General features: G+C 55.5%; 1 protein-coding gene across 1 annotated transcript; it reads left to right on the forward strand.

The window, feature by feature from the left end:
- The first annotated feature begins 12,967 nt into the window (after nt 1-12,967).
- On the forward strand, nt 12,968-13,666 carry FAM246A (family with sequence similarity 246 member A). Its single transcript, XM_064371908.1, has one exon. It carries the CDS (start codon nt 12,968-12,970, stop codon nt 13,664-13,666), a length of 699 nt encoding a protein of 232 aa, XP_064227978.1.
- Nucleotides 13,667-13,986: the final 320 nt, after the last annotated feature.

Below are 13,986 nucleotides of genomic sequence, written 5' to 3' on the forward strand. Positions count from 1 at the left end.
ATTTTCAAGGTTTCTGGGGCAGCAGATGGTATTTGGTTACATGAGTAAGTTCTTTCACAGTGATTTGAGATTTTGGGGCACACATCCCCTGAGTAGTATACACTGAACCCAATTTGTAGTCTTTTGTCCCTCACCCCATTTCCACCCTTTCCTCCTGAGTCCTCAAAGTCCATGGTGTCATTCTTAAGCCTTTGCATCCTGATAGCTCAGCTCTCGTTTTTGAGTGAGTAAGCAGACTGGAATACTCCGGGCCTATTTCAGAATGGTTACTCTTTTTCTCCCCCTGCTGGAGGCACTAGGGTATTTTTCTCTTATCTTCCCCCTGAGAGCATGAGAGTGGAGGTGTTCCTGGAGATTAAATGTATGAAAATGTGAGGATCCCCATAACACAGCCCCTCCCTTCAGAGTGTTCACCTCTCAAGCTGGCCCTCACTGAGCCTCCCACAATTCACCAATTACCGTTTGGAGTTTGCCTGCCCTGGTACTGGCTCCCACACAGGCCTCTGCTCAGCTGAGCTGTGATTCTCCGCATCTGCTGTCTTTCCCATTTACAGAGCAGTGGTTCAGCTGTGATCTCACTGCTCCGATGGGTCTAAGAAGAGGGGTGGATTTCCAGTTCATTCAGCTTTCTTGTTGTTGTAAGAATGGGAGTGATGACCTCAAAGCTCTGTACATATTAGCCTGCAAACTGAAAGTGTTTTAGTCCCTGAGAATTAAAATCTAGCTAGCTTTAGGTTGGTCCTGTGCAGACAGTCTCTTAGCATCCCTGTTTCTGAAAAATGGAAAAGATGTACGGTGGGAAGTAGAAAAGCTCCTTTTTAAAGTTTCCTTTCTTGTTAAAGAATGTGTGCTAATAACTCTGTTAAGACCTAACTTATGTAGCTGTTAAGCATTCCATGCTTACAGGCACGTAGTACATTCTATGTCCTTGTACTTTAACCAAGATACCTGTGCTGGACCTGCTAACAGGCATGTCCCAGCTCTCCATTGCTTTTACCTGTTTAGAAAAGTTTTAAGTTGTTAGACAATCGAGTTTTAGATTGTGCGATCTGGCTTCAGCCAACGAGATCAGACACAGCAGTAGGAATGACCCCAAATGAGTAAGGAATAAATTTGTCTGTTTTTCTTTGTTCTTTGTACTCTCGTGGCAAAATGGCTAGCGAAGGTACCCTTTCTGCAGTCCAGGGAGTCAAAATTGCATTGCTGAAAGATCCTTTGTCTCAGTGCGAGTTTTCTTTGCGGCATCGAGCATCTATTTCCAACACATAATCAAGGAATCCTCCTTTTCTCAAAGCAGGATGCCATACGCTGCTCAGGAATAAGTGACATACTACAATTAATGTTTCCTTTGGTGACAGAGCAGAAGTGAATTTCATTCCTCCTTCCCCCTGGCCCAGGAGCTTCCATGCCAGGCCCATCCTCTCTGGGTGAGATGTGTATGTAGGTATGGGAGCAGCAGAAGTTTCAAGAGGCAGAATGAGTTTCCCAGTCTGGCGCCTGCTTGATCCCTCCCCGGCACCTGCTTGATCCTGAGCCACCATCCCGTAAACACTGAGCACTTTTTAAATTGCTGTCCATCATTGTAGCCATCAAGTTGTGCTACTGACTACACTCCATTGACTGGGCCAGTGGAGACTCAGCAATTAGTTCAGACCTCACACATCAAAATTCACACAAACCAAGACTTTCTCCCCCTAGGTCCACAGGACACAGACACATGAAAATAATGGAAATAAGAAGCTTTATGATAAGGTATGGGGAAGGACAAGCCGGAGAACCTTAGTTCAGCCAAGCCGGCGGTGTCCTTGGCTGTGCTGTGCTGTCACTGTGGGGCATCAAAAGGGCCTGGATTGATGGAAAGAAGCTTTCACTGGAGGCAGCAGGAGGCCTAGGAGGGGAAGCTGAGAAGCGGGGCTGGTATCCATGGGGGTGACCTCCAAGTCAGTTGTTGCTGGGGAGCTAGTTTGGCAGATGTGCTGGTTGCAGGGCTGGAACTGGCTTTAGATACAGTGATCCACAGACTGTGACAGGAACACTAGGGTCAGGGCAATCTGGGGCTCTGTGTGGAGAAAACAGGAAAATCCACACACCCTGAAGACGGGGATTCCATTCTGCTGGTGCTGAGTGAAGTGAGGAAGGGCTGCTGAAGCAGCTGCAAGAGCAGGAGAGGCAGGGCTTGGGCTTCTCCTGGTGCAATCCGTGCTTGGATCTGGGGAGGGGGCAGGGGGCAGCAAGGTGAATGGTGCTGAGGCCCAGGAGTGGCAAGAGATGGCAGGAAGGGGATCTGAGGAGAACAGGGGGCCTGCTGAGTGGCGCTTCCTCCCAGACACAGCAGATATAGAGGCGGCCCCTGCAGCAGATGCTAGGAGGGCCACTGGGCCCAGGCAGTCCTGGGACCTGTGTCTCTAGTGTTGGGAATTTATGCTGAGTCCTAGAGTTCAGGAGGAAGATGAGCCATCCCTGCTGTAGGTGAGGACAAAGCTAGGTAAGGCCGTGAGGCTCTACAGTCCCAGATGACCGTGGCCTCTCCTTGCAGTGCACTGTTGATGCACCAGAGCGCTGTCTCCTTCTCCAGGTCCAGGTCTTCAGCAGTGACCCGGAACCCCAGCTGTAAGGGAGAAAGCAGCATCAGAGTCTCCCCTCACCAGCGTGGCAGCAGGGGAAACTTGCATCTATGGGGCTTAGAGGTCTGCGATGTGGGGAAGCCGTTCCTGGAGGTTTTGGCCCTGGTGCTGCCTCTGCCACCTTTGCACATTGGGTGTGACCCCAAAAGACAGCCCGCGGGCTGCCCTCATTCACTGTTTTTGAGGAACTGAGGGGCAGCCGGCAGTGGGATGATGCTGGCCTCCTCTTCCTCTTTAGCCATGGGGAGCCTCCATGGCACTGTAGGAGCTGGAGATGGGATTTTGTTTGGGTCAGGGGTTCATCCAGGAGCGCTGAGATTTCAGGTCATATCTGACTTCCGACCTCTGGGCGTGGAGGTCTCTCTGCAGAGGCCCGGGCCTGGGCACTAAGAGCAAGGGGTCTCCATTATCACGTAGGGGCCTAAATGCAGACTGTGCATCCCTGGCGCCCTTGGAGACCCTTTTCTCATCATCAGGATTCTCCTGGACTCTGAGGTCCTTGTCCTGCTCAGGCATCCCTGCCACGCTCTCCCTGAGGGTCCTCAACATGATATACTCTGGACAGCAGTCTGGGGCACACACAGCTGGCTGTTGTGGGCCCCAAACGGGTGACTCCCTGCTTCTGGGCCCCACCGAGAGTCCCTGTGCTCATTGCACTGGCTGAGCTGCAGGACATTCTGGAACTGCAAGCACACAGCACTGGCTTGCTGTGGTACCTGTGCATCCAAATTGAAGGCAGGATCACCAGGAAGAAACACAGGCCTTGCAGGATCATGGAATATCTTCATGGAGTAGCTTTGACACACCGCTGATGCTAAGTCTCTGGATACTTGTAGGATGGCCTGCCATTCTGTTCACAAGCAAAGTGAACTGGGGGATGGAGTGAGTGCGCTCCAGGAAACTGAGCCCTACTGGCAGGGGTGAGGGGCACAGCATCCCCAGGTAACTGTCCCTGGGAGCAGTGGGGAACCGTCAGATGCTTGAACTCTTGAAAGCTGGGCTCTGACGGTTCTCCTCTAACTGCCAACTCGGCCAAAGAATAAGAGCTTAGTTTCATCTGTTGCCGGGAGCGCATCTTTCAAAGCTGCGCGACGATTGGGTGGGCAACGGGTGAGTATAATGGATTGGCATGGTCCAGTCACGCAGACAAGGCATGTGTAGGTAACCAGGGGCGCACGCAATAGATTTCGGAAGGAGCCAGCTGGCTCAGAGGATGCGGGAGGAACAGCCCTGCTCAAAGGCTGCTCATCTGGCCCCTGGAGATCCCTGCTCTCTTGCTGAGGGTTGAGGGTGTTCAGCTGGAGGTGGCTGAGCTTCTTGCTAGGGTAGCGGTCCCTTCTCCTGGCCCCACCAGAAAGGACCCCTACCTTAGCAAGAGCTGTCGGTGCATTGTCCAAAATCGGGTCCCCACCTGGCAGAGGGGGCAATACAGGGAAGCAGGATTCTGGTGCCCAGCACGTGGTGCAGGGGATGACAGCTTTGAGATCAGTGCCTGTGGGTCCTCTTGCCCCCTTGCTGGAAGCCCTGGAGGGGAGAGTCGCTTAGAACAGCATTGCACAGGTCACCCAGATCCTGCTGAGGTGGCAACTGTGGTGGTGGCCAGGGTAGGTTGGAGGAACCTACTTTCCATAGGACTCAGCACTCCCCTTCCTGTGCAGCTGACCAAGAGAAATCAAAGAAAGCTTCCTTTTCTACAGATCTGTTTGAGTGAAGCTGGGTTGTTTTTCTAAGTTTCCGCCAAACAAGATCTGAGACAGGTTGAATGCAGGAGGAAACAGAAGAATCCAACTGTCCTTCACTTTGCAAAAATGTACAACAAGGCCACTCAGTCCCTTCTTTGTTTATTTGGTTTGGAAATTATCATCGCTTCTCTTTTTTCTTATAATGCTTTCCTGAAGCAGAGACAATATTTTTCAGAAAAGGGTATTATTTGCATTTGCATGCAAGTGTGTTATTTTTCAATCCATTAATGGTTCTCAATTGCCCATCTTTCATTTCATATTTTGTTTTGAAAGAAATTTAGGCAGAAAAGCTGCAAAAAATAAGCACAAAAGTTCTATCTGTCCTTCTGCCAGCTTCTAATGTCAATATCTTGCACCACCTTAGTTACAAGTGTGGAAACCAGGACATTTCCATGGATATATGATTATCAAGTGAACTGCAGACCTTATTTTAATCTCACCAATTTTTCCATCACTTTCTTTTTTCTGTTGCAAGATCCAGTTGAGGATCCCACACCGCATTTAATTGGCAGGTGCCCCTTGGATGCTTCCATCTGTGCCAGTTTCTCACTGTTTCCTTGTCTTTCATGCCCTGGAAATTCCGAAGAGTACTGGTCAGGTATTTTGTGGAGTGTCTCCGAATTTGTGTTCTTCTGATGTCTTCTCATGATCAAATTGAGAATTTGCTTTTAATGGAGAGGACACCACACATGTGATGCTTTTTTCCTCAGTGTGTCACATCTGAGGGTACCTGATGTTGCTGTGTCGTTTGTAAGGTGATATTCACTTGACCACAAAGTTCATGCGGTGTCTCCCATGCTTTCTTATGGGAAAGTTATTATGTTATTTTTTGGTGTTAACTTTCCTCCCTTCCTTCCTTCCTTCCTTCCTTCCATCTTTCCTCCCTCCCTCCCTCCTTCCCTCCCTTCCTCCCTTTCTTCCTGCCTTCCTTTCTTCCTTTCTCTCTCTTTCTTTCTTTTTGTTTGTGACGGAGTCTGGCTCTGTGGCACAGGCTGGATTGCAGTGTTGCAATCTCTGCTCACTGCAACCTCCGCTTCCTAGGTTCAAGTGATTCTTCTGCCCCTGCCTCCTGAGTAGCTGGGATTACAGGCACACACCACCACACCTGGTTAATTTTTGTATTTTCAGTAGACACGGGGTTTCACCATGTTGGCCAGGCAGTCTCCAGCTCCTGGCCTCAAATAGTCCACCCACCTCAGCCTACCAAAGTGCTGTGACTACAGGCGTGAGCCACAAAGCCCAGCCCATACACAGAATACCATTTTTTTACTTAAGCATATTAATCTAAAGGAATTTTTTTAAAAAAATACAGTATATCATTTTTATTTATAACACTTAAGCAAAGCCAAATGACGCTATTTCAAGATAGTGCATACCTAGGAAAAAAATCTATAAAAAGCAAGAGAAACATAATTCAGGCCCATCTGGAGAGTAGGGAGTGAACCACTGTACTGATGTGGGGTAAATGCTGGTTGACAGGCAGTCCTTATGCTGACGTAGATGTTACATACTATTTCACATGTTATCACACACTCCAGTAATCACACCACATGAGAGAATAATTAACCGCCATCAAGTGTTCTCATTTTGAGACAGGAAGATGTAGAGAAAAGACCCTGACATGGGTGTTAGTTACAAAGACACACCTATGACTGACATGACTTGTTGCAAATCTTGGGTAGAGATCTATACTTAGGCTGTCTCATACCCACCTGCCAAGGCGTAAGGCCTCAGAGGGAGTTCCGTGGGGTGGGCAGGAATGGTAAGGGCCCAGGTGCGGCCACAATTAGGTACACCCCCACCCCGTGCCATGTGCACACCCTCTCCCTGCTCCCCGACACATGTGCATACCTTCTCCCTCCCCCCGCCCCACCTGCACACCCTCTCCCTGCTCCTCAAGCCATATGCACACCCTGTCCCTCCTGCTACCTCATGTGCACATGCTCTCCCTGCCCCCACCCCATGTGCATACCCTCTCCCTCCCCCCAAGCCCTTGTGCACAACCTCTCTTTGCCCCCAGTCCCTATGCACACGCTCCCCCTTCACCCACCCCTTGTACACACCCTCTCTGCCCCCAGCCCCGTGTGCACACCCTCTCCCTTCACCCACCCCTTGTACACACCCTCTCTCTGCCCCAGTCCCTATGCACACCCTCTCCTTTCACCCACCCCTTGTACACACCCTCTCTCTGCCCCCAGCCCCGTGTGCACACCCTCTCCCTCCCCCATCTCATGTACATGCCCTCTCCCTCCCCCTGCCTTGTGTACACACACTCTCCCTGGCTCCTCACCCTTGTGCACACCCTCTGTCCCCCTCTTCCTTCCTAGCCTGTGCATGCAGTGCTGCAGGGTGGCTGCAGCCTTCGTCCCCTCAAGGTTGGAGGGCTGGGAACCCTTGGGATAGGGCTGGGATGAGGACCCTGCCCCTCCTCAGGCAGTCCCAGGCAAGGGGCACGGAGACACAGCCAGCCCAGCAGCTGAGCCCCTCCTGTCAGGCCAGGTGGGAAACTGAGGCATGAACACAACTCCAGACTGGAAATAACGAAGCCATCATGTACTACATGCCTATTGAATGCCAAGCCCTATGCCCTATTCTTTAATGTCTTTAATGAGATGCCTTCACTCACTGATAGAGGACAGGTATTTATGATGTGCCTGCTGCATGCTGGGCACTTTTCTGGGCGATGAGGACTCAGGGAGGTCCCTGTTCTGGTAGAAGTCAAATCCAATAGAAGACACAGACTAGGGTCCCACACGCCAAGAGGAAAACCCAGTGCAGTGAGTGCCAGCAGGAAGCCACAGAAGCAAGGAAGACCTTCCCGGGAGGGTGGGTGGCTGTGTCCTGAGGCTGAGCAAGGGGAGCTGGCCTCGGGACAGGATGTGCATGGGTGTGGAGCAGGAAGTTCCCGGAATGATGGGCAAGAGGGAGCAGGTCACTGGGGGCAGGTCCAAATCCTGGGGGCTCCGTTTGGATAGCAGAGGCCTCGGGCAGGTCCGCCCAGGACATAGACACCCCTCCCTGGCCCCTTCGCTAGGATGACAGTGGAGGTCCATCCCCAAGTGATGGTGAGGACAATCCTGACACAGAGACCCCAGCCCAGCCGGCAGGGGAAGGGGAGCCCCCAAGGGCCCTGTATGCTGGGGTCTGTCCCACCAGGTGGCCCTCCATGGTGCCCAGCAGCAGCCCTGCTTGCAGACCCTCTTCTGTTTTCATTGTTAAAACGTATTCAATGAGGCCGGGTGTGGTGGCTCACGCCTGTAATCCTAGCACTTTGGGAGGCCGAGGTGGGTGGATCACCTGAGGTCAGGAGTTCAAGACCAGCCTGGCCATCATGGTGAAACCCTATCTTTATAAAACAAAAAATAAAATAAAAAATAAAAAACTATTCAATGAAAAACGACCCTTGCTAAAGCACCGTACTATTCAGGACCATCTCACCAGGTGTAAAGGACCATGGCGATAAGACTCTGCAGTGGGGGAGAGAGACTGGGCTCAATTCCGAAGACAGCACGGGCAAGTGGGAAGTGACAGTCAAGGAGCAGGGTGGGGGACAGTGCATGGAAAGTGACTAAAAGGAAAGAAACTTCAGCGGCCGGAGATTCTGGCTAAACTTCCCTAACAGGATTCTTGCTGAAGGCGGGCCAAGACAGTCAGACCGCACCTGGGGGACATCTGACATTCTTGATCAGATGTCAAGGATGGGGGCTTCTCGCTAAACTGACTTTGCAGGATTCTTGCTAAAACTGGAGTTTATAAGGAAGTGCTCAGATGTGCCTAGGAGAAGCCTCAGGAGCCTAAATAAAGTTTGACCAAGCAGAGACTCTGTGTCACCAGCTGTGATGAGAGTGAGGCCTAGAGTGGGTCAGGGCTTATCTGCCCCAGGTTGTGCATTTAGGAGGGGTCCGTCAGGAGTCCAGAGTTTTCCCACTGGGGGCTGAGTGTGGGGCCCTCAGGGCACATACAGATGCTGGCAGGCCCAACACCCCACACAGGGCAGGATGGGATACCTGGGCCCGTGGCACAGACTGGTCAGAACCATCCCAGGCCAGACATTGCTTGCGGCGAAAGCTGAGGCTGCTGATGCCAGGAACATACAAACCAGGTTATTACCAGGTAATGAGCTCATTACCCACGTCAGGCAAGGCCACTACTGGGTAGAGTTGGCCTCCTGCGGAGCCACCTGCCCTGGGATGGGTTCCAGAGATCTGGCTAGCGAATGCCACAGGAGGCCAGGGCACAGTGCCAGGGCACAGTGGGCAGGGCAGGGGTATTCAGGGGCAAGGTGTGCCTGAGTCCCCAAAGGAAGTCCCAGACCCCTGCCGTAAGACCTGGAGCAAGTCATTCTCCTCTCTGAGCTCTCAAAAAAAAGGTCACCTCAGGGCTCTGGGAGACAAGATCTCTTAGAGTAGACTAAGCTGACCGCTGCCGTGGTCATACACATCCTCCCAGCCAGCCGCTGGTCCTGACAGATGAGGAAACTGAAGCTAGGCGTTTCACGAGGCCGCTGAACCCAGAACCCAGTACCCAGTGTCCTGAGCAAAGTTCAAGCCGGACCTGCCAGCTTATGTCTACAGAGGCCCCACTATGCAGCCTGTACTCCAGGGATCTGAAAGGACCATCACCTTCCCTTCTACAAGCCCGAGCACAGCGGTTCTGCCCCAGCCAGGCCAACCTCCCTCCTCCTCCAAAGGCCCAGCAGCTGCTCCCAGAGCAAGCAGTGCAGTCACAGCAAAGGACGGACAGGTGTCCTGTTCTCTGTAGTCTGAGCAGAGGGCCAGGGGCCATGACCAGACCCTTGGCCCACATGGCCCCTCCAGGATCAGTTCCAGGATGAGCCTTCCTGTCCCAACCAGCATGGCCGGGCCCTCAGTGTGGATCAGACAACCTGCTGGATGCTCCTGTTCCCTGCTCCTCCCGAATCTCCCGCCACCTTTAGGAGGCAGCTCCAAGACCCTGCCACCTCCCTAGCTTACCTCTCAAGCCCCTGCCACGTGTGCCCCTTCCCACACAGACCCCAGAGCCAGCTTCAATGACTCTGCCTGCATCTCTACCTTCACTCTGATCACACCCTCTGCCTCCGCCCCCACCCCGCTGGGTCCCTGCAGCAGCCCTTGGAGGCCCCCAGAGCCCCCTCCCACACGCAGAGCTGGCCTGGCCCTGCCGCCTGAGCGCTCTGCTGGCTCCCAGCTACCCTTGGGCTCTGGGACATAAAACCTCCAGCCGAGGTGGCTGCCAGGGTTTATTTAACAGCCATAGAGCACAAAAGTGATGACAATTAAGTCACATGGAGAGACGGCCCCATTGGGACCCCTGGTCAAGTTAGGCAGAGCCCTGGAGTTTCCTCTGACCCCCCACTGTGAATGTATTACTGAGTGACAAGGTAGCTAGTCGTTCACCCAGCCTGCACGCCTGAATGCACAGAGCTACAGCCTGGGCCCAGGGACAGCCCTGGGAGTTGGTGGCTTCCCACAGGCACAGCCAGCCTTCCTGCCCCCACCGTGCCTGGCCCCTGGCCCAAAGCACACTGAGGGGGACAGGAGGGGAAGGAGCAGGCCCTTCCCGGGAGCCGCAGTCAGCTCCTCTGTGCCAGGGCAGCTGGGGCTGGCTGGATTTGAGGAGCTTCCCAGAGGAACTGGAGAGCAGACCTGTGTACAGGCCCCACCCTGCCACTCTGCCACGCTCCCTGAGGGACAGCCCCCACGCCATCTCCTCTCTGCCAGTCCCCGGTGTCCACCCCAGCCCCACCACTGCTGAAGCTCAGGCCAGGGTCCCCAACACCTACTTCACGGCCATCACTGCACTTGAGCTCGGGGGCTCAGGGTTGTGCTGACACACCTGCACGCCCGCCCCTCACCAACACCTCTGCAGTCCTCCTCAGGGCCCAGCAGGGTCCCTGGGACACCGCTCCCATTCTGCCCTTGCTCCCACCAACCCATCTTCTCCATGCCCATGACTTTGGGACCCTCTGCCACAAGAGCCAGCCCCCACATCTGTAGCCCCTGCAGGAACAAGCCCTAATCTGGACTCATTGCAAAGGCTCACCTTATCTTCCAGCCTGTCCATAAACCTCCAGGCAGAGATCACAAAAGTAGCAGCTCTTTCTGCCAAATCTGGACTCTCTCCTGCACCTTCTTCACTGCCCGGGCCTCCCTGTCACCCCTCCTGGGGACCTCAGAGGTATTTTCATTTCACACGTGAAGGCTTGGCTCAGAAAGGGCAGAGCCCCTGGGTCACACAGCCAGTCTCCAGCAGGGCTGGGGAAGGAAACCAGGGCTCCTTTGTTGGCAGTGTTTTAATGACTGAGGGGATGGGAAGCATGGCCAATGAGGCTCTAGGGATCAGCAGAGCCAGCTGCTGGAGGTCCCAGGGGACAGGTGACTCAGCAGGAATGGGGGAGTCTGAGAGGTTGACAGAGTGCTGAACTCTCACCTCCTCCTGCACCTTCCAGAGAGGCAGGCTGCAGGCAGTGATCGAGTGAATGAACAATGACTAGAGGGACCCAGCCTTCTCCTCAGCAACTGCTTGAGGACAACATTACTGGTCGCCTCAATTCCCCACCCACACATGCACACAATGCACTGACCTGCAGCCCCCGGGGACACAGCTTCCAGGGGCTGTCTTGCCATGTCCCGTTCCAGACCAGCCTGTGTTCGTGCCAGGCCCCCCTCCACAATTTGCTGAGGGAGGCCCCAGGGTCCAGGGCACCCAGAGTGCTAACTGGCCCCTGGGGGTACAGGGAGAACCACAGGCTGTGTGGGATACTACCCTCTGTCCATACCTAGGGCCCTGCAATGGCCACAGGCGGCACTGCTCATGCAAAGGCACTGGGGTGAGAAGGAACGGGGTGCAGCGGTGAGCGCTCCACAGAGGGTGGAAGGGCTGCAGGGGCAGGCATGCCAGCAGGGATACCATGAGGGCCTCAGATGCCAGGCTGCAGAGGTGGATGGGCTGGCAAGCTCCTCTCCCCAGCCTCCTACTGTAAAAGGGAAGAAGATCCCAGCCCTGCCGATTCATCCCCTCACTCCATGGCAAGACAGCCACTGACAGCTGTGTCCTGGGGCCCACGCGGGCCTGGCCTCTGTGCAGACTAGCACTCAGCATGCTTAGTGCCACACTCAGCCCAGGAGAGATGACCCAGCCCTGGGCTCAGAAACCCCACTGTGGGTGGATGGAAAACAGAGTCATTTAAATACAACTGTGAAGGGTGTTGTGAGGGAGGGGCTCGAGGTCCCCAGTGTGGGATGGGGTGGTCAAGGAAGATTTCCCGGCCCAAGTGGGAAGTGAGAGCCACCAGAAAAATGAGGGGTGGGGGAACTATGGAAAGACCCAGAGGGGCGAGGAAGACTGTTGGGTTAGAGGAAGTTAAGGACAGACAGGGTTGGACATGGTGGCTCACGCCTGTAATCCCAGCATTTTGGGAGGCCAAGACAGGAGAATCACTTGAGGCCAGGAGTTCAAGACCAACCTGGGAAACACAGTGAGACCCTGTCTCTAGAAATTTTTTTTTTTTTTTTTTTTTGATGGAGTTTCACTGTTGTCGTCCAGGCTGGAGTGCAATGGCATGATCTCAGCTCACTGCAACTTCTGCCTCCCGGGTTCAAGCAATTCTCCTGCCTCAGTCCTTGGAGTAGCTGGGATTACAGGCATGCGCCACCACGCCCAGCTAATTTTTGTATTATTAGTAGAGATGGAGTTTTATCACATTGGCCGGGCTGGTCTTGAACTCCTGACCTGAGGTGATCCACCCACCTCGGCCTCCCAAAGTGCTGGGATTACAGGTGTAAGCCAATGTGCCCAGTTTACAAAAATTTTTTAAAAATTTAGCGGGGCATGGTGGTGCACACTTGTAGTCTCATCGACTCAGGAGGCTGAGGTGGGAGGATCATTTGAGCCCAGGAGGTGGAGGCTGCAGTGAGCTAAGATTGCACCACTGCACCCCAGCCTGGGCAACACAGCAAGATCCTGTTTATAAAAACAAAACAAAACAAAAACCCAGCGTAAGATGGGCAGGGATTTCCAGAGGCCCTAGGCCGGCACCTTGGAGAATAAGGGAGACCCTGAAGAGCTTGCATGGAGGAGGCGGCAGCTTGGGGCTGGAGATGCCACTAGGATGGATTCCTTCAGCTGTGTGGACTGGGGGCAGGGTGAGGAGGTAATGGCCTAGACAACATGGAAGGAGGTGGCCCTGAGCCATTGAGGAGGGCTGTGGAGCCCATGACCACCCCCGGCCTTCCCTTGACTATGATGGAGACAGTAGTTTCCAGTGGAAAATGTCAGCTCGGTTCTTGACTTGGGTCTGTGGGGGCTGGTCCCTGGGCTTCAGCTGGCGATGCTCTATGTCACCTCTGCCCAGAAACTGGGCCATGCCCTTTGTGGGGACCTGCCCACAACGTCTTTAGTCCTCCAGGGTCCCCTGGGAGCCGGACCGCCGCGATCAGCCCTGCCGGAGTTCCCTGCGCCCCAGGCCGGATCCCCCAGGGCTTTGGTGGTTCCTACAGCTGTCCCGGGGGCCCCCTCCACGGTGTGTCGCCCGGGCCCCAGCGGTCGCTAGGCTGCAACCTGGGGCTCCTGGCACTGGCAGCGGTGGAGGCGGCAGCGTGAATGGCGGAGCCCGGCTGCGCGTGGGCCCAGTCGCGTAGTGGGTACGGAGTCAGCGAAGCTCTGCGGCGCGGCACCGGCCGCCGGCGGGACGCGGGGCCACAGCCCAATGGGCCGGGCCAGGAAGAAGCCCGAGCCCCGGGCCGCCTGGCTCGCCTGCCGGGCCAGCTCCGGGCGGAGGCGGAGGCGCGATCCGAGATGCCGCGGCTGCTGAAGCTGGTGGAGCGCACTGGGGCCCGGGCGGCAGGTGCGGACGAGAGGACCGGTGCGCACAGCCGCGGCTCCGTGTGCTTGGTGTGTGGGGAGCCGCGCGGCGGGGCCACCTACCCAGCAGGGGTCCTGGAGGTGAGGGAGCGGCGGCTGCAGGAGGGCCTGGCGGCGGTGCGCACGGAACTGGGCGCCGGGATCCAGGCGCTGCGCGCGGAGCTTCGAGCGGAGCTGGATGCCCTGCGCGCGCTGCTGCCTCCGCCACCGCCACCGCCACCGCCACCGCCGCCTGCCCGACGCGGGCGCCGCGCTGCGCCCCGCGGCCCCACCCTGCTGCGGACGCTTGGCACCGTGAGCGCCCTGGTCGCCACCTCCAGGCCCACCGACGACGCCCCGGACGGCCCAGCAGACAGCGGAGCGCACAGAGCCCCCGCCCGGAAGAACCACAAGAAGATGCTGGTGCCGCCTGGGGCCCCGCAAGGTGGCGGGGACTGAGGGCGGCCGCACGGAGGGCGGCCTAGGCAAGGTGCAGAAGGCGTCGCCGCTGGCTGGAGGGGCTCTGGTACTCCCAGGACGGGGCAAGTGAGCAGCTCGGTTCCCCTCGTGGACCGTGGCTCTGAGCCAGAAGGGTCCCCGGGTGCCGCCAGCTAGGGTTCTGGTACTGGCGAGATGGGGTGGGCGCGGGATGGGCGGAGGATGGGGTACGTGCGTCTGGGGAGTGTGGATGACAGCCGGGGTCCTTGCTGGAGACTGAGTCCGGCTGGAGAACCGGGTGGAGCCTCTTGGAACCTTAGAGCTGGGCCTTTAGGCCTTTG

The sequence above is a fragment of the Aotus nancymaae genome, unplaced genomic scaffold, assembly GCF_030222135.1.
Source record: "Aotus nancymaae isolate 86718 unplaced genomic scaffold, 86718_ANA_hifiasm-v0.15.2.pri h1tg000210l, whole genome shotgun sequence".
NCBI classification, from domain to species: domain Eukaryota; kingdom Metazoa; phylum Chordata; class Mammalia; order Primates; family Aotidae; genus Aotus; species Aotus nancymaae.